An 18,819-nucleotide genomic window follows, 5' to 3' on the forward strand; every position below is an offset into this window, starting at 1 on the left:
TCTTGTAATTTGTTGCGAACTTATTTTGAGTGCTTTGATTTGAAATTTGTATTATTTATGTATGGATAAAAGTCATAAAACAAAGTAGTTTAAATTTTAAATCAAACAGGTCAAATTTGAGATCAAAATCGAGCTCAAATTCGAGCCTAAACTCAAGCTCGAACAATCGAGCTGCTCGAGCTCGAACAATCGAGCTGCAGCTCAACAATTGCCGAGCTCGAGCTCGAGCATCAGTTCACGAGCTCGAACGAGCTCGAGCAGTGCTATCATTAACGAGCTCGAGCATGAGCACCCAGGCTCGGGCTCGGCTCGTTTACACCCCTAGTTCTATATAATTATAAACATAGAGTTCAGTAATTATGAACATAGACTTCCTGAAGACAAACGTCGTTAACGGCGAAAAAAAACATTTTTTTTAATTGACATGGCGTCATTTTCCACCAAATCGACGCCGTTTTGGAACCGTGTCCACCTTGCAAGGTGGACATGGTTTCACGGCATAATTTGCCGTAGAAAGTACCTTTAACTCGTACCAGACTAACCATCATTCGCACTGGGCCGGCCCAATTAAGAGACAAAGTGGAGGTCAGATTAATTTTTTCATACGAGCTGAGAGAGAGTTTGAACTCCCGAGCTCGAATCAGAGTCTGTTTTTTTTTTTTTTTTTTTTTTTTTTTTTTTTCAAAACATCGTCTTTTGGTCCTAGTATTATTGTGGCATGACCATTTTTAGTCATCTATAAAATTAAAAAAAAAAAAAGTTCAAATAGCATTAAATATAAGGGAATTTTGGGCTATTCAATTTTAAGGGTTAAGTCATTTTCCTTATTTTGGTCATAGATTTATATGTGTCATCCCACTTTTAGTCATTTTCATTTTCAAAACATATGTGTTGGTCCTAACATAGTAACATTATTGTGGCATATATGCATGACTCCTTTTTTGTCATTCGTCAACAAAAATGTTTAAATGACATTAAAATGACGTTATAAATAGAGTATGAGGTATAACTAAGTACTCAATCAACTAATTTAAAATAATTTTATAAGTTTTACAAGGATGTAGTAAAACTCCAAACGAAATTTATATAAAACACACCTACATTAATGAATGGGATAACACAATATTTGGAAATACATGCATAATGGACAGAGTATGTTGTACATGTGGTTTGAATTTATAACATCACCCACTATATATACTTTTCATCCTGAAATTGATTTATTAATTTAAAATTGTTAAAACTTCACCTTTTGTAGTTCGTTCAATCTTATGTGATAATTTTACTGTAATTATATGTTGAAGAGTAAAAGAGAGAGAAAAATAGAATGGAAAGGAACACTACTGGAAAATGCAAGAACAACATTTTCATTAATAAATCGAAGAAGTCAAACCCACATAAAACACTTAAATATGAAAAAAAATAGGATAACGACCCTACATAAAATAAATATTTATAACAAATTACATATAGTAAATCGTTGGTGCATCTTATAATTATAAGTATTTCATATTTTTTTAAAAAACCAAATGCAAACATTTTATTAAATCAACGAAGCAATACAAATAGGAATACAAGAAATCCAATGGCAGGGATCAATTTACGAACAAACAGCCCTAGTCAAAGCATGAGCACACTTATTCACCAATCTAGAAACATATAAGTATTCCATATTTAAATTTATTCAAATTAAATAAGCCTAATTGGATCAGACAACCCTGCTCCCATACCCATATATATATCATCATCTTCTTCACCCATGTTAATCCAAGCTTCAATCCCATCCCCACATTTGGTGCTCATGAATACAATGAAATTCTTGTACGGAAATGCTGGTGGGCATGCCCAAACAGGCCTTCCCCAACCGAAATCTACCTCGTATATTGGAAACCTGCACCAGCTACTAAAATCCATGAACTCAGCTTCCACTTCGCCGGTGAAACGTTCATGCCATTTACGGAGATGTTCCGATTGCCCTTTCTCGTTCTGCAAAGCTTCTACGTATTCCGCGTTGATTTCCCTTATGGAAGTTCTCAGTTGAAACACCAGGTCGTCGTCGTCTGGGCACGGCGATTCTGTAGTATTTACCGGACTCCATAGGTTCCCGAACGTCGCTTCCGGAAGCGCCGGTTTCATCCTCGCACGGAGGTTCACGCCTTGGCCGGCCCAGAACGTTTTCTTCATGGAAGCGTCTTGGGATTTTTTCCTACTCGCCTCCCTGGAATTACAGACGTCAATTCATTTGTACAACCAAACTACTCACCACTTAATTAAGCGCCTTATATAATAGGCTCTGTTCGCAAACCTAGCTGAAAAGCTATAAGCTCGGAGCTGAAAATTGAAAAGCTGTTAAGCTAGCTGTTATCATTGAAAATGTCTGACAAAATTAGCTTTTTGATAAGCTGATAAATGTAAAAAGACTAAAAAAAATACATCTTTATAAAATTTAAATTAGTTTGTTTACATGTTAAAATTTAACATTTTGTTTTTAAAAAAAATTAACATTTTGAAATAAAACTATTAGCATAATCATGATCTAGCATCTTATAATGAATTAGTAATATTGTTGCAAATATAATAATAATAATAATATTATTTGCAATAAAAGTTGAGGATAAATGAGAAGAGAAAATGATTTTAATTGGGAAGGATACATTATGTCATTTCTTTAAAATAATAAGAATAAATAAGGAAAAAAGTTAGGAAGCTAGGAGTTTATTTTGAAAACATTACCAAACAGAGCTTATAGCTTATTAATAGCTTAAAATAATTTATAAGCTATAAGCTCTGCCAAACAGAGGCATAATGTATATTATTAGAAAAAATCTTACATATAATGCTTCCACAAGAAGGCGGAGAGGACCTCCACGCGTGTGGGGTTTTCCACTCCCGACTCTGCCGCCGCAGATTTCTTCAGAGCTGCCAGCTTTTCTTTATCGAACACGACGCGCCTGGTGACGACCTTTTCCCTTATGCCTAAGGTAGGCAATCCGGACAGGTCCGTCGTGGTTGGCGGGAAGAGAGACGTCACCAACCCAAAATTGGGCGGCGAGATCTTGGCGGCGTCGCCTTCGCGGGCGGTGACGGCCCATGCATTGACGAAGTTGACGAAAGAGAGCCCATCGGCGATCTTGTGCGACATGCAAACCCCGATGGCTATTCCGCCGTCAAGAAAATGATTTACTTGAACACCAAGAATTAACTCACTATCATCATCACTATAAGGCTCTACGGGGAGAAACTTTTCTAATTCCTCCATTGATGGATTTTCAACCACATCTTTGAGGAAGCCATGAACGCGAGCTTCAACCCACAGCGCGCCATCATCACTACAATCGATGAAATCGTTTCCTTTGATCCGTCCAGCTAAGGGATAAAACAGGGTTAAGACCTTCGATAAAGATTGCTTTAGCAGTTGTGATGAACGGCCATGATCATCTTCACCATCTGCTACCTGATGGAAGAAGAAGATGAGAGGGATGAAAAGGGGCGGTGAGATTTGATCAATAAAGGATAGTTTGAGGGTTTTGAGGTGAGGTGGAGTTGGTGATGATGGCTTGATCATCATCTCTTTGGAAAGTAATTCCACTTTCAACACCATCCTCAAAACTATATATGCTAGTGCTAACTCTCTTTGTATGGTTGATTGGTAGCTACTTTAATCTGGTGCACACAAATATATATATGCCGCTTTGCTGTGTTGTGTTGTGTTTATATAGAGTGAGTAGGGGTAATAATGATATGATGATGCTCATGTTACAATCAGAAAAACTACTCTACGTGTAGTATAATATTTGAAAGACTCTCATGTAGGATCGTCTCACCGATCTTTATTCGTGAAACAGATTGAATAAAGATGAAAATATAATACTTAAAAGGAAAATAAGACATCTAAAACTTTAGACTGACGTACATTAAGTAAGGGAAACAAGGCACCTAGAATTTTAGATCAATACACATTAAGTTTCAACAACTAATGTTACTTTATTTCCTCATATAGGACATAGGCTCTTAATATTTCACTAGATTTAAATTTAGATTAAATAAAAACAATGACTAAATATTTAAATATGTGAACGTGGATGCTGCGCTGGACTAAAATCCCAATATTTTGATTTGGTTTCCTAATAAATTATTTTTCTTTATGGACTACACTGTTAACGTATATATTCTAACGAATATATTCTAACATATATTTAGCTTTGTATTTTTGGTTGATTATTATCCTCATTAATTGTCTTTGATTTTCTTTCCTTTTCTTTATCTTACAATTTGTATATATAGGAGTTCATCCTTTGTAATTGATTCAAGAGATATATACATACAATTCATACTATTTGTAACATGGTATCATAGCCTTTAATTTTTTTTCCTTCTGTTCTTGACACTGCCGACCGGAGCTCCCTGTCTTCAGCATACGTATTCGAAGCCGCGACCTGCAGTCTCCAGCGTACGGAGTCATCGAAAATCTTCTCTTTCTCCGTGAGTCTCCTTCCAATCCGTACTGATTCTCCGTTGTGCCATACTGATTCTCCGTTGTGCCGTACGTGATTCTCCTTCCGATTTGTGGAGTCCAACACGTTCCAGCAGAGTTCCGTGATTCTTTGCTGTTCAGTTCCAGAAGAGTGACGCCAAGGGGAGACCAAGAGAGGATAGAGGCTACAGAGTTTGTCCTCTCTGCCAACTTGTTATAATAATTTACTTTTCTGGTTATTATTTTTTCCTCTCCGGTTTATTGTTTGCTTGGAAAATTTGGTTTTTCGTCATCTCTCCGGTTTAAAGTTTGCTTGGAACAATTGTTCATTTTGTTTTATTTATTGATGATAATTCAAGATTTACATGGATATATTTTTTAAAGCATAGGTCAGAATTGCCTAAGACCTATATTGATTTTGCAACTATGATTAAAACCCAATTTTCTTATCCTATCAAAATTCTCCGTACGGATAATGCAATGGAGTATCGAGATTCAATCCTTTTCCAATTTCTGAAAACACAAGGAACCCTTGTCCAACGATCTTGTCCACATACCTCTCAACAAAATGGCCGAGCCGAGCGCAAACATCGACATATTTTAGATTCTGTTCGGGCTCAACTCCTTTCCACATCTTGTCCAGAAAAATTTTGGGGTGAAGCGGCTCTCACATCAGTTTATACCATTAATCGTCTTCCTACTCCTGTTTTAAAGAACTTGTCTCCTTTTGAAAAATTGTATGGTAAGACCCCAGATTATTCTACTCTTAGACCTTTTAGTTGTGCTTGCTTTGTTCTTCTTCCTCCTCACGAACATACCAAACTTGAACCTCGTACTCGTCTTTGTTGTTTCCTTGGGTATGGGATAGAGCACAAAGGCTATCGTTGTTGGGATCCTATTTCTGGTCGGCTACGTATTTCTCGTCATGTTACTTTTTGGGAACACAAAATGTTCTCTACTTTGTCCAAATTTCACGATTCTTTGTCTACTTCCCAACCCTTTTTACTGATTCTTCCAGAGACTTGTTCCCTACAGATTCTGGCACTTTATCTACACGTCTTCCTACAACCAAGTTAGTTTCTACAAACTCCTCTGCTAGTTTCCCTCCTGAATCTAACTCTGCACCTACAGTTGAGTTTTTCCCTACAGACTCCCCTAGTGAGGCTCCTTCTGACTTGTCATCTGCTCCTGTATCTACAGATTTGGCTTCCTCTGATGATCTTGTTCCTCCTCTTCGTCGCTCAACACGAGTAAGAGAAGTTCCTTTACACCTTAAAGATTATCATTGTTTTTCTACTATTCTCTCTTTACAAGAACCTAGTTCTTATCGAGAGGCTAGTACTAACCCTCTTTGGCAGCAAGCAATGTTGGAAGAACTTCAAGCCTTGGAGAAAACTCATACTTGGGACCTCGTAGAGCTCCCTTCAGGTAAAACTCCTATTGGATGTAAATGGATCTATAAGATCAAAACACGCTCAGACGGCTCTGTTGAACGTTATAAAGCCCGGTTGGTGGCTAAAGGCTATACTCAAGAGTATGGCATTGATTATGAGGAAACATTTGCTCTGGTTGCTCGTTTGACCTCTATTCGGAGTCTTTTGGCTATTGCTGCAGTTAAACGTTGGCCTCTTCTCCAGATGGATGTTAAGAACGCTTTTCTCAACGGCGATCTTGATGAAGAAGTTTATATGAAGCCCCCACCTGGATACTCTCATAATTCTCAACAAGTTTGTCTACTTCGGCGTGCGCTATATGGACTTAAACAAGCACCTCGTGCATGGTTTGCAAAATTCAGCTCCACGATTGCACGATTTGGTTTCACCTCTAGTCCTCACGATTCTGCCTTGTTTGTTCGCCATACTAACAAGGGTGTTGTTTTCTTGTTACTCTATGTAGATGATATGATTATTACATGTGATGATTCCAGGGCTATTTCTGATGTCCAACATTATCTTAATCAACACTTTGAAATGAAGAATTTGGGACCTCTTAGCTATTTTCTAGGTCTTGAAGTTTCTTCCACTTCTAATGGCTACTATTTATCTCAAGCTAAATATGCAGCTGATCTACTCTCACGGGCTGGTATAACAGATTCTAGTACTACATCTACACCAATGGACACAAATGTTAAATTAACACCTTTTGATGGCACAGCCCTTGCTGATCCTACACTATACAGGCAACTGGTTGGTAGCCTTGTTTATCTTACAGTAACTCGTCCGGATATTTCTTATGTTGTTCACGTAGTAAGTCAATTTATGGCAGCTCCTCGTACAATTCACTTTACTGCTGTGCTCCGTATCTTACGATATGTTAAAGGTACTCTTGTGCACGGTCTTCATTTTTCTGCTCACTCCTCATTAACCTTGTCTGCCTACTCTGATGCTGATTGGGCTGGAGACCCTACTGATCGTCGTTCAACGACTGGTTACTGTTTCTTCTTGGGCGACTCACTTATTTCATGGCGAAGTAAAAAGCAAACAGTCACTTCTCGGTCTAGCACTGAATCTGAATATCGGGCACTTGCTGATGCTACTTCTGAATTGATTTGGCTTAGATGGCTACTTGAAGATATGGGTATTAAACAATCCTCGCCTACTGTTCTTCATTGTGATAATCAGAGTGCAATTCAAATTGCCCATAATGATGTATTTCATGAACGGACCAAACACATCGAGACGGATTGTCATTTTATTCGCCAACATATTAAACATGGCACTGTGCAACTTACTTATGTTTCTTCCGAAGATCAATCAGCAGATATTTTTACTAAAGCTCATCTCCCTGGACGGTTTCAGTTTTTACTGCGCAAACTCAAGTTGACTTCTACTATCCCACCTTGAGTTTGAGGGGAGGTGTTAACGTATATATTCTAACGAATATATTCTAACATATATTTAGCTTTGTATTTTTGGTTGATTATTATCCTCATTAATTGTCTTTGATTTTCTTTCCTTTTCTTTATCTTACAATTTGTATATATAGGAGTTCATCCTTTGTAATTGATTCAAGAGATATATACATACAATTCATACTATTTGTAACATACACTACATATTGGCAGGCTTGTGGGGATGTGCTATATATTGTAACTTTATTAAAATTATAATTAAAACCGCTTGACGTGCTGCATCGAGAATTAAATATATAAATAAAAAATTGAAATCTCACAATCGTACACAAAAGTCAAAAGAGCACATGCAGGCACGCTAGTGGAGACAGGTGATGAACAACAACCGATACAATAAATTAATTAATTATATAAAATGTTGTATTTGAGCATTATTTAACACTTCTATCATGGATAAATATCTTTTTATAAAGTGTGAGAAAAATCTAGCAACTTTGGAGGGTCGTATACGCGTATTAATGATTCGGGACACAGTGAAAAAAAAAAAAGAGTTTTTTATTGTCCGGGACGAATTCAGAAAATTATTTGAGTAAAAGCGAAGATTAAATGACATTAGAAATGTCAATGACAAAATACCAAACAGTCATAATAATGTTTAAATACAAAACACATTATAAATTAAAATAAAATATTTTTGATAAATTACATGATAGTTAGGGTCGGAGCAAAAAATATGCATGAGTGGAGTGAAAATGTGAAAAAAGATAAAATAAATAAGGGAAGATAGGGAGAAGTGTTGCTTATGAGGTTTGGACCTATGACATAGACTTTTCAACATCCAATTTGGAGTTCAACCAACTAAACTACTTAAAATATTGTCAATTTTAACATAAGAATAGTATTTATATAACATTTAATGCTAAATATGTATATAAATACATACATATATATAGAGGGGTGGAGTGGGGGAGGGGGGCAGCTGCCGACCCCCATAGTGGCTCCGCCCCTGTTTACTGTATATGAAGTTAACACAAATTTTCATAACTACATTTTAAATTCAGTACTTAATACAAAATAATGTCTGATAATTTAAAATAAAATTTAAAAGTGTTTTTGATTTGTTAGATTTATTTAGATGAACGGTTGTGATGGGTTCATATTTCTCTCCTGGCCGCAAATACTCATTCGATCCGTTTATTATATATATGAACATGCATAATGGAGTATGTAATTTTATCGTAATTATACGTCGAAGAATAAAAGAAAGAATAATAGAATGGGAAGGAACACTGTAAAATACAAGAACTACATTCTCATTAATAAATAGAAATGGAAAACCCACATACAACTAACACTAAAATATGAAAAACTGGGATAACGACCATACATCTTATACTCCGTAATTATTATGAGTAGTATTTCATATTTAATTTTATTCAAACAAAATAAGTCTAGCTAATTGGATCAGACAATATAATATAATACTATAGTTTTGGCCTGGGTGTCAATCTCCCTGCTCCCATATATATATCATCTTCTTCACCCATGGTAATCCAAGCTTCAATCCCATCCCCACATTTGGTGCTCATCAATACAATGAGATTCTTCCAGAGCAAATTTGTTATGCACGCCCAAACAGGCCTTCCCCAACCGAAATCTACCTCGTATATTGGAAACCTGCACAAGCTAGTAAATTCTAAGAACTTAGCTTCCCCTTCGCCGCTGTAACATTCATGCAATTTTCGGAGATGTTCCGGACGCCCTTTCCCGTTCTGCAAAGCTTCTATGTATTCCGCGTTGATTTCCCTTATGGAAGTTCTCAGTTGAAACACCAGGTCGTCGTCGTCATCTGGGCTTGTTTCCGTAGTATATGCCAGACTCCATAGGTTCCCAAACGTCGTATCCGGGAGCGGCGGATTCATCCTCGCTCGGAGGTTCACGTTCTGGGTGGCCCGGAATGTTTTCTTCACGGAACCGTGTTGGAATTTTTTTCTGTTGGCCTCCCTGAAATTAGAGATGTCGTGTAGAAATTAGTCTTTTCTGACACATCTAGCTTCGAATTAGGTCATTCTTTCATAATCAAACGAGCTTTTATTTCACACCAAGTTTCTTTTCTAGTTGAGCTCATCTTAAGACACCTGTTATCTTTTAATATATGTGTCGCCCAGTCAAACTCTCCACCTGACAATGTCTTTTCCCGAATCGACCCACGAGTGAGCCTTGGGTCCAAAAAGAACCTCTAATTCACCGAATAAGTTAAATACGTTAAAAGTTGTGGTATTTCACTTTTGCCTGCCTTTCGGCTCTCACTTATCCTACAACTTCAAGTCATTTCACAAAGTTGGACTAGAGTCAAGCTCAATACCTGAAATGCTTCCACAGGAAGGCGGAGACGGCCTCCACGCGGGTGGGGTCTCCCACTCTCGATGACTCTGCCGCCGCAGATTTCTTTAGAGCTGCCAGGTTTTCTTTGTTGAACACGACGCGCCTGGTGACCACCTTTTCCCTCGTCGTCATGCCAAGGGTCGCTGAGAATTCAGACCCGGTTAAGTCCATCGTGGTTGGCGGGAAGAGAGGCCACACCAACCCGAAATTGGGCGGCGAGATCTCGGCGGCGTCTCCTTCACGGGCAATGAGAGCCCATGCATTGACAAAGTTGACCATAGAGAGTGCATCGGCGATCTTGTGCGACACGCAAACCCCGACCGCTATTCCGCCGTCAAGAAAATAATTTACTTGAACAGCAAGCATAAAATCACTATCATCACCTTTCTGAGGCTCTAGGGGAAGAAACTTTTCTATTTCCTCCATTAATGGATTTTCAACCACATCTTTGAGGAAGCCATGAACGCGAGCTTCAACCCATAGCGCGCCATCATCACTACAATCAATGAAATCGTTTCCTCTGACCCGTCCAGCTAAGGGATAAAACAGGGTCAAGACCTTCGATAAAGATTGCTTCAGCAGTTGTGATGAATCTGCAGAAGCATGATTGAAGAAAAAGACGAAAGGGGCTAAAAAGGGCGGCGAGGTTTGATCAATAAAGGATAGTTTGAGGGTTTTGAGGTGAGGTGGAGTTGGTGATGATGGCTTGATCATCATCATCTCTTTGGAAAGTAATTCCACTTTCAACACCATCCTCAAAACTATATATGTTAGTGCTAACTCTCTCTGTATGGTTGATTGGTAGCTACTTTAATTTGGTGCACAAACTTAATGTGTTGTGTTTATATAGAGTGGGTAGGGAGAGGTAATAATGTTATGATGATGCTAATGTTACAATCAGAAAAACTACTCTATGTATAATATAATACTTGAGAGTTGAGAGACTCTCAGAAAAACTACTATATGCTGGACTAAAATCCCAATATTCTGATTTTTCTTTAGGGACTACACTACATATTGGCAGGCTTGTGGGGGATGAGCTATATATTGTAACTTTATTAAAATTATAATTAAAACCGCTTGACGTGCTGCATCAAGAATTAAATATATAAATAAAAAATTGAAATCTCACAATCGTACACAAAAGTCAAAAGAACACATGCAGGCACGCTAGTGGAGACAGGTGATGAACAACAACCGATACAATTAGATTTAATTAATTAATTAATTATTTATTTATTTATTTATATAAAATGTTGTATTTGAGCATTTGTTGGTCCCCGTGGTCAGAAAGAGTCTAGAGGGGGTTGAATAGACTCTAATCAATTCTTTTCGAATAAACTCCTTTCAGAGATATACGCAGCGGAAATAGTATCTTATGTTAAGCTTTCTTTGCACGCTTTCGTGTTAGTAAAACTTTAGCGTTTGGTAGATGTTGTATGATATGCAACGCACGAAAGTAAGAGCGATAAGTAAAGAGAGATGGACAGAGAGATTTTTATAATGGTTCGGCCAATTGTGCCTACTCCACTCTTCTTTCACAACTCGTGAAAGGGCTTGCACTATCACTCCTAGTACAAACTACTTCAAGCTGGCTTCCTTGATCACTAAGCCGGACAGCCACTTGAAAGGTTTTTCAACTCCTAGAGTTTACTCCGCCTCTATCAACTTCTTCCTAAGCTGAGATGTTGGAAAGGTATTCTGATGATTCTCCAACAGGCTGAATCTTGTCGTGACGTCTGGATTGATCTTCACTTGAGAAAAGTACAAGACTGCTTCAAGTTGTGAAGTTTGAGGATGAATATGCCTTTGAAAAACTTCACAACAAACACTGGTTATGAAAAGCTAAGAAGATAGAACTGCATTGAAGAGCATTTCTTAAGATTGCAAGAGTGAGTTAACCAATACCTTCTTCAAAGGTGAAGAGAGGTATTTATAGGTGGAAAAATCTATCCGTTGGAGGGAGATGAAAATTTCAAACCTAAAAACCAGTGTGTATTACTCAGTGGGCAAAAGGCATTTAATGCACTTGTACTGTACAGCCGTTGGAGCCAAAAGCATTATGACTTTTGTCCATGATTTTTGACAAGATGGTACAAGCCTTTTAATGCTCATTGTCTTTAGTGAAAATCATTCCTATGACACTTTTTGTCCTAATGATTTACCCATCTGAGTGATAGACAACATTCTCATTGTTTCCTTTAATGAGAGTTGTCTTTCTACAAGTCTGTCATTGACTTGTTCACATAGGAATGAGAGAACTTAGGAATGAGAGACGAAAGATTGTCCTCATCTTTCGTCCTTTCTTCTTAAATGAAGGTTCCTTTTGTAGAAGCAGTTCATCCGAGACTTACTTTTAATCCTTCTTTCGTCTGGAAGCATCTTTCGATTATCTTTGAATCTTCATGTAGACCTAATATACTAGTCTCGTGCATGGTTTAACATCTCATACCTATGTCATACGGAACTTGTCTAATAAACGAAAAATCGGTGTCTACATTCTAAGACAGTTTGGTATCATCAAAATCTAAATTCACTTGTTCCTAACAGCATTATTTGACACTTCTATCATGGATAAATATCTTTTTATAAAGTTTAATGTGAGAAAAATCTAGCAGCTTTGGAGGGTCGTATACGCGTATTAATGATTCAGGACATAGTGAAAAAAAAAAAGAGTTCTTTATTGTTCGGGACGGATTCAAAAAATCATTTGAGTAAGGGCGAAGATTAAATGACATTAAAAATGTCAATGACAAAATATCAAACAGTCATAATAATATTAAAATACATAACACATTATAAATTACAATAAAATGTTTTTAATAGATTATATGATAGTTAGGGTCAGAGCAACAAATATGCATGAGTGAAGTGAAAATGTAAAAATATTTATGACAAAATATGAAACTTAATCAATTAGATAAAATAATTTGAATAACACTATATTCATAATTACTTTTAAATTTTAATTTGTTTTACTTAGATCGATTTTTTAAAATTAATTCGAATACAATAATGTATAATATAAACTTGTATACTACATTAATTTAATGATTCATAAAAAGTATATTAAAAGAACATTTAATTTGTTAATTACATGATTCATAAAAAAGTGGACTAAAAATATTTAATTTATCTTATGAAGAAATGAAAAAAGATAAAATAAATAAGGGAAGAAGTGTTGCTTATTATGAGGTTTGAACCTATGACATAGACTTTTTAACATCAAATCTGGAGTTTAACCAACTAAACTACTTAAAATATTGTCAATTTTAGCATAACTATAGTATTTATATAATATTTAATGCTAAATATGTATATATATATATATATATATATATATATATATATATATATATATATATATATATATATATAGAGGGGTGGGGGTGGGGGAGAGGGGTCAGCTGCCCCAATAGTGGCTCCGCCCCTGTTTACTGTATATGAAGTTAACACAAATTTCCATAACTACATTTTAAATTCAGTACTTAATACAAAATAATGTCTGATAATTTAAAATAAAATTTAAAAGTGTTTCTGATCTGTTAGATTTATTTAGATGGACGGCTGTGATGGGTTCGTATTTCTCTCCTGGTTGCAAATACTCATTCGATCCGTTTCTTTTATATATATATATATATATATATATATATATATATATATATATATATATATATATTGATGGATTTAATTAACTCGGGTGACCTGAATTAACAAATCTGACAATTAAAGAATAGAATAAATGGATAAAAGACAAGAATGTTGCTTTAAGAATTGTGTAACTGCTATTACAAGATAAATAAGTTATTGAAGATTGAAAATGATGTTGTAACAATTGTACAATGCCAATTTATAAAAAATAATTCTAACTAACTTGTTAATTTCTATTTTTTTTGTCCTAGATTTATATGTGTTATTCAATTTTTAGTCCTTATTTATTTTCAAAAGATCTGCACTGGTTCTAACATTATTGTGATATAATCATTTTTATCATTCGTCTACAAATATATTTAAATGACTTTAAAAATAATATTATGAATAGAGTCTAATTAAGGCATAGCTCACTGTTCAACAAATTTAAAATAATTTCATAAATTTTACATACCTTACTAACCGATGTTGTAAAACTCCAAACGAAATTTATATAAAACACGTACACCTGTATTAGTGAATGGGACAACACAATATTTGGACATGCATAATGGAGTATGTCCCTGTGGTTTGAATTTATAACATCACCCAATATTATATATACTTTTCATCCTGAAATTCATTATATTAATTTAAAGTTATTAAAAGTGCACCTTCTGTAGCTTAATCTTTCGTGATAATTTTACTGTAATTATACGTCGAAGAATGAAAGACAAAAAAAAAAAAATAGAATGGGAAAGAACATTGGAAAATACAAGAACTACATTCTCATTAATAAATAGAAATGGAAAACCCACATACAACTAACACTAAAATATGAAAAACTGGGACAACGACCATACATCTTATAATTATGCGTATTTCATATTTAATTTTATTCAAACAAAATAAGTCTAATTGGATCGCACAATATAATATTATTGGTAGCACGTAGTATAGTTTTGGCCTGGGTGTCAAGCTCCCTGCTCCCAAACTCAAAACTTAGGTCACGTGCTTGACATTTTCCTTGTGGTTTAAGCTCACATGCTGCAATAAAATGATTTGTGAAACACAAGCTATGATGTCTTCAAATGCACAATAACACACACATAAATTTATAAATGGCTACGCAAAAAGATTGCACACATGTGGGCAACAAAAAAATGCCCACATATGCAATAAAAGAATGCACAAATGGGCAACAAACGAATGCTCACGAGCGTTTGTTGGAGCACAAATTGTGTTGTCTAACAATGCACAATAACACACACAGAGCCCTGTAAATGGCTACACAGAAAGAAAACAGTGATCAAATGCGTAGGTTTTGTGCTTAATGTGCGTCGTGTTTCTTCTTCGCGCACATTCTCTGTGAGACAAAATTTTTGAACAGATGGATGGTTTAGACCCTCAAGAAGAACAAAACTTTTGAAATGCACAAATACACGAATAGTGTTAGGAAAAAGCACAACAATGAAAATCACAAATACACCAAAAAAACACACAACACACTAAAAAAATACACCATATAACTCACCACACCCAATGGTGTATTTCCGAACACTGTGTGGTGCTTTTATTCATACCTAATTGTGCGTTTTGGTGATGCGTACCTAATTTGTGCATGTTTTTTTGGTGTGCATTTTCTAACATGGATGATGTATATTTGTATAACTATTAGTGCGGCCGCACCTAACAACGTTGCCGCACGTGAACTTACACACACACACACACACACACACACACACACACACACACACACACACACACACACATATATATATATATATATATATATATATATATATATATATATATATATATATATATATATATATATATATATATGAACAAGTAAAACTACTTTTAGTCTTAAAAAAAAAAACATTCTCATTTAGTCCTAGTATTATTATGACTTGATCATTTTTAGTCTTGCATAAAAAAAAAAAAAAAAAAAAATCGTTCAAATAACATTGCATACACACAACTACACAAGGTCATTTTGATCTATTCAATTTTAAGGATTAAGTCTTTTTCCTTTTTTTTGGTTTTAAATTTATATGTATGTGTCATTCAACTTTTAGTCCCTTTTTATTTTCAAAACATCTATATTGGTCATAACATTATTGTCACATGACTATTTTTAAGTCGTCTATCAACAAATATATTTAAATTATATTTAAAATGATGATATAAATAGAGTATGAGGCATAGCTCAATTTTTGAACCAATTTAAAATAATTTTATAAATTTTACATCTTAAATACTAGCCGATGTAGTAAAACTCCAAACGAAATTTATATAAAACACGCACACCTGTATTAGTGAATGGGACAACACAATATTTGGACATGCATAATGGAGTATGTTCCTGTGGTTTGAATTTATAACATCACCCAATATTATATATGCTTTTCATCGAGAAATTCACTAATTTAAAATTGTTAAAAGTGCACCTTCTGTAGCTTAATATTTGGTGATAATTTTACTGTAATTATACGTTGAAGAATGAAAGACAAAAAAATAGAATGGGAAAGAACACTGGAAAATGCAAGAACAACATTCTCATTAATACAATACTAAAGTATGAAAAACTGGGACAACGACCATACATCTTATAATTATACGTCATTGCTGAAAATTATGAAATTTCCGACCACCTGAGAGTGATCTTAAATCAAGTCGAAAGCAAAAAGTGGCCGAAAATAGCAATAAAGGTTTTTCCGAATACCAAAAGTGATCGAAACAAGGCTTTCGACTTGATTTAAGATTATTTTCAGATGGTCGGAAATTCCATAATTTCGCGTATTTCATATTTAATTTTATTCAAATTACAATATAGTAATATAATATTATTGGTAGCACTGCACTATAGTTTTGGCCTGGGTGTCAAGCTCCCTGCTCCCATATATATATCATCATCTTCTTCACGCATGTTAATCCAAGCTTCAATCCCATCCCCACATTTGGTGCTCATAAATATAACGAAATTCTTGTAGGGAAGAGTTGTTATGCACGCCCAAACAGGCCTTCCCCAACCGAAATCTACCTCGTATAATGGAAACCTGCACACGCTAGAAAATTCCAAGAACTCATTAACTGCTTCCCCTTCGAGGCTGAAACGTTCATGCATTTTACGGAGATGTTCCAATTGCCCTGTCTCGTCCTGCAAAGCTTCCGCGTATTCCGCGTTGATTTCTCTTATGGAAGTTCTCAGTTGAAACACCAGGTCGTCGTTCTCGTCTGGGCTTGTTGTAGTATTTGCGAGATTCCATAGATTCCCGAACGTCGCATCCGGGAGCGGCGGATTCATCCTCGCACGGAGGTTCACATTCTGGGTGGCCCGGAATGATTTCTTCACGGCGCCGTGTTGGGATTTTTTTCTACTAGCCTCCCTGAAATTAGACATTTTAATTAAAAAAAAAAAATCATGAGTGTTTTTAAAAAGAGAAAATACCAAGTTTGGTCTTACCAGTAATAACAAAATGACAGATTTGATTCACATGTTTAATTCGTATCAATTTTCATCCACGACTATCGTTTTAGTGTCAAAATTCATCACATTGGTAACCCCTTCGTTTAAGACATGTCGAAATTTAAAAATTTTAAGGGTATTTTCGTCTTTTTCAACTTAAGATCCGAATTTGAGCATGAATAAAGGGAATTTAAGCACTAAGATCGATCTCAATTCGTAGTTTTCCTCATCATCTTATCTTAATTTGAGGAGAATTATGAATTGTGATCGATCTTAGGGCTTAAATCGCTTTATTCATGTTCAAATTGGGATCTTAATTTGAAAAGGGCAAAAATACCCTTAATAATTTCATATTTTCGTATGTCTACTTTTAAACGAATGGGTGACCGACGTAATGAATGTGGACACTAAAATAATAGTTATGAATGAAAATTTGTATGAATTAACATCTGGACCAAAATTGTCATTTTGTTAATATTCGTGAAACCAAATCTTTTAAAAAAGATAAACTCCGGCCAATACCTGAACTGCTTCCACATGAATGCGGAGAGGGCCTCCACGCGAGTGGGGTTTCCCACTCTCGACGACTCGGCCGCCGCAGATTTCTTCAGAGCTGCCAGCTTTTCTTTGTCGAACACCACGCGCCGGGTGACGATCTTTTCCCTCGCAACGCCAAGGGTCGGCGAGAATCCAAACTGGGACAGGTCCATCGTCGTCGGCGGGAAGAGAGACGAAACCAACCCGAAATTGGGCGGCGGGATTTTCCCGGCGGCGGCGTCTCCTTCTCGGGCGGTGACAGCCCATGCATTGACAAAGTTGATCAGAGAGAGTCCATCGCCGATCTTGTGCGACACGCAAACCGCGACGGCTATTCCGCCGTCAAGAAAATAATTTACTCGAACACCAAGCAATAACTCACTATCATTATTACCATTATTTTGAGTCTCTATGGGAAGAAACTTTTCCAATTCCTCCATTAATGGATTTCCAACCACATCTTTGAGGAAGCCATGAACGCGAGCTTCAACCCACAGCGCGCCATCATCACTACAATCAATGAAATCGTTTCCTTTGATCCGTCCAGCTAAGGGATAAAACAGGGTCAAGACCTTCGATAAAGATTGCTTCAGCAGTTGTGATGAATCTGCAGTAGCATGATTGAAGAAAAAGATGTAATTCTGGAAAATGGGTGGCGAGGTTTGATCAATAAAGGATAGTTTGAGGGTTTTGAGGTGAGGTGGAGTTGGTGATGATGGCTTGATCATCATCTCTTCGGAAAGTAATTCCACTTTCAACACCATCATCAAAAGTCTAAACTTTCTTTAATTTGTATGGTTGATTGGTAGCAACTTTAATTTGGTGCACACAAATATATGACGCTTTGTTGTGTTGTGTTGTGTTGTGTTTATATAGAGCGAGTAGGGAGATGTAATAATGATATGATAATGCTGATGTTACAACTACAAAAACTATATATAATATATAATATTTGAGTAACTCTCATCTTAGACTGTCTTAAGGATTATTCGTAAAATAGGTCGGTCAAAATAAAGAATATAATACTGTCGAAGTCACTGCAATTAGTGAATATTTTCTTAGAGTTCGAAAGGAGATTAATAAATTTTTTTTTTAAAGAAAAAAGAGCTTAAATGATAGGAATAAACTTAAAATTATGATTCTTTTACCCTTTCTTCAAACAAGACATAGACTCTTACAGGGCGTTTGGTTGGAGGGGGGAATTATGTAGGAAATGAATTGTAATTCCATGGGAGTTGAATTACTGAGAATAAAGTGAGAATTTAAATTCTAGTGTTTGGTTGACAGGAATAGAATTACTGGGAATTTCAATTTCCATGTTTGGTATACATGGGAATTGAAAGGGAATAAGTAGTATAATGTCAAAAATGTCCATTATTGTTGTTAGACATTAATTTTAGGTTAAAAAATGAAGAGGTAATTTTGACTCATCACTATTATTTTTTCCCAGGAATTAAAATCACAGGGGGG

At 35.8% G+C, this 18,819-nt stretch overlaps 2 protein-coding genes across 3 annotated transcripts; both read right to left on the minus strand.

Annotated features, from left to right (window-relative positions):
- Window positions 1-1,595: 1,595 nt before the first annotated feature.
- LOC109156082 (vinorine synthase-like) lies at window positions 1,596-10,640 on the minus strand. Of its 2 annotated transcripts, none has more exons than XM_019303904.1 (2): window positions 9,691-10,640; window positions 1,596-2,218 (listed from the first exon to the last, which is right to left on the minus strand). In XM_019303904.1, exons 1-2 carry the CDS (start codon window positions 10,461-10,463, stop codon window positions 1,690-1,692), a joined length of 1,302 nt encoding a protein of 433 aa, XP_019159449.1. In that variant the 5' UTR covers window positions 10,464-10,640; the 3' UTR covers window positions 1,596-1,689. The 2 variants fall into 2 exon arrangements, with proteins under 2 accessions (XP_019159449.1, XP_019159451.1); XM_019303906.1 differs by lacking the exon at window positions 1,596-2,218 and adding an exon at window positions 8,623-9,329.
- Window positions 10,641-16,162: 5,522 nt separating this feature from the next.
- On the minus strand, window positions 16,163-18,113 carry LOC109155697 (vinorine synthase-like). Its single transcript, XM_019303316.1, has 2 exons — window positions 17,335-18,113; window positions 16,163-16,732 (listed from the first exon to the last, which is right to left on the minus strand). The coding sequence occupies exons 1-2, from the start codon at window positions 18,111-18,113 to the stop codon at window positions 16,207-16,209; spliced, it is 1,305 nt and encodes a 434-aa protein (XP_019158861.1). The 3' UTR covers window positions 16,163-16,206.
- Window positions 18,114-18,819: the final 706 nt, after the last annotated feature.

Source organism: Ipomoea nil, unplaced genomic scaffold (assembly GCF_001879475.1).
Source record: "Ipomoea nil cultivar Tokyo-kokei standard unplaced genomic scaffold, Asagao_1.1 scaffold2704, whole genome shotgun sequence".
Lineage (NCBI taxonomy): Eukaryota > Viridiplantae > Streptophyta > Magnoliopsida > Solanales > Convolvulaceae > Ipomoea > Ipomoea nil.

Excerpts from the sequence above, each read along its gene's own strand:
- LOC109156082 (XM_019303904.1), bottom strand. The coding sequence starts at position 10,463 with ATGGTGTTGAAAGTGGAATTACTTTCCAAAGAGATGATGATGATCAAG. Across the intron at positions 2,219-9,690 it reads TTCCTGTGGAAGCATTTCAG|GGAGGCGAGTAGGAAAAAAT; the intron begins GTATTGAGCTTG and ends CTGTAATTCCAG.
- LOC109155697 (XM_019303316.1), bottom strand. The coding sequence starts at position 18,113 with ATGGTGTTGAAAGTGGAATTACTTTCCGAAGAGATGATGATCAAGCCA. Across the intron at positions 16,733-17,334 it reads TTCATGTGGAAGCAGTTCAG|GGAGGCTAGTAGAAAAAAAT; the intron begins GTATTGGCCGGA and ends GTCTAATTTCAG.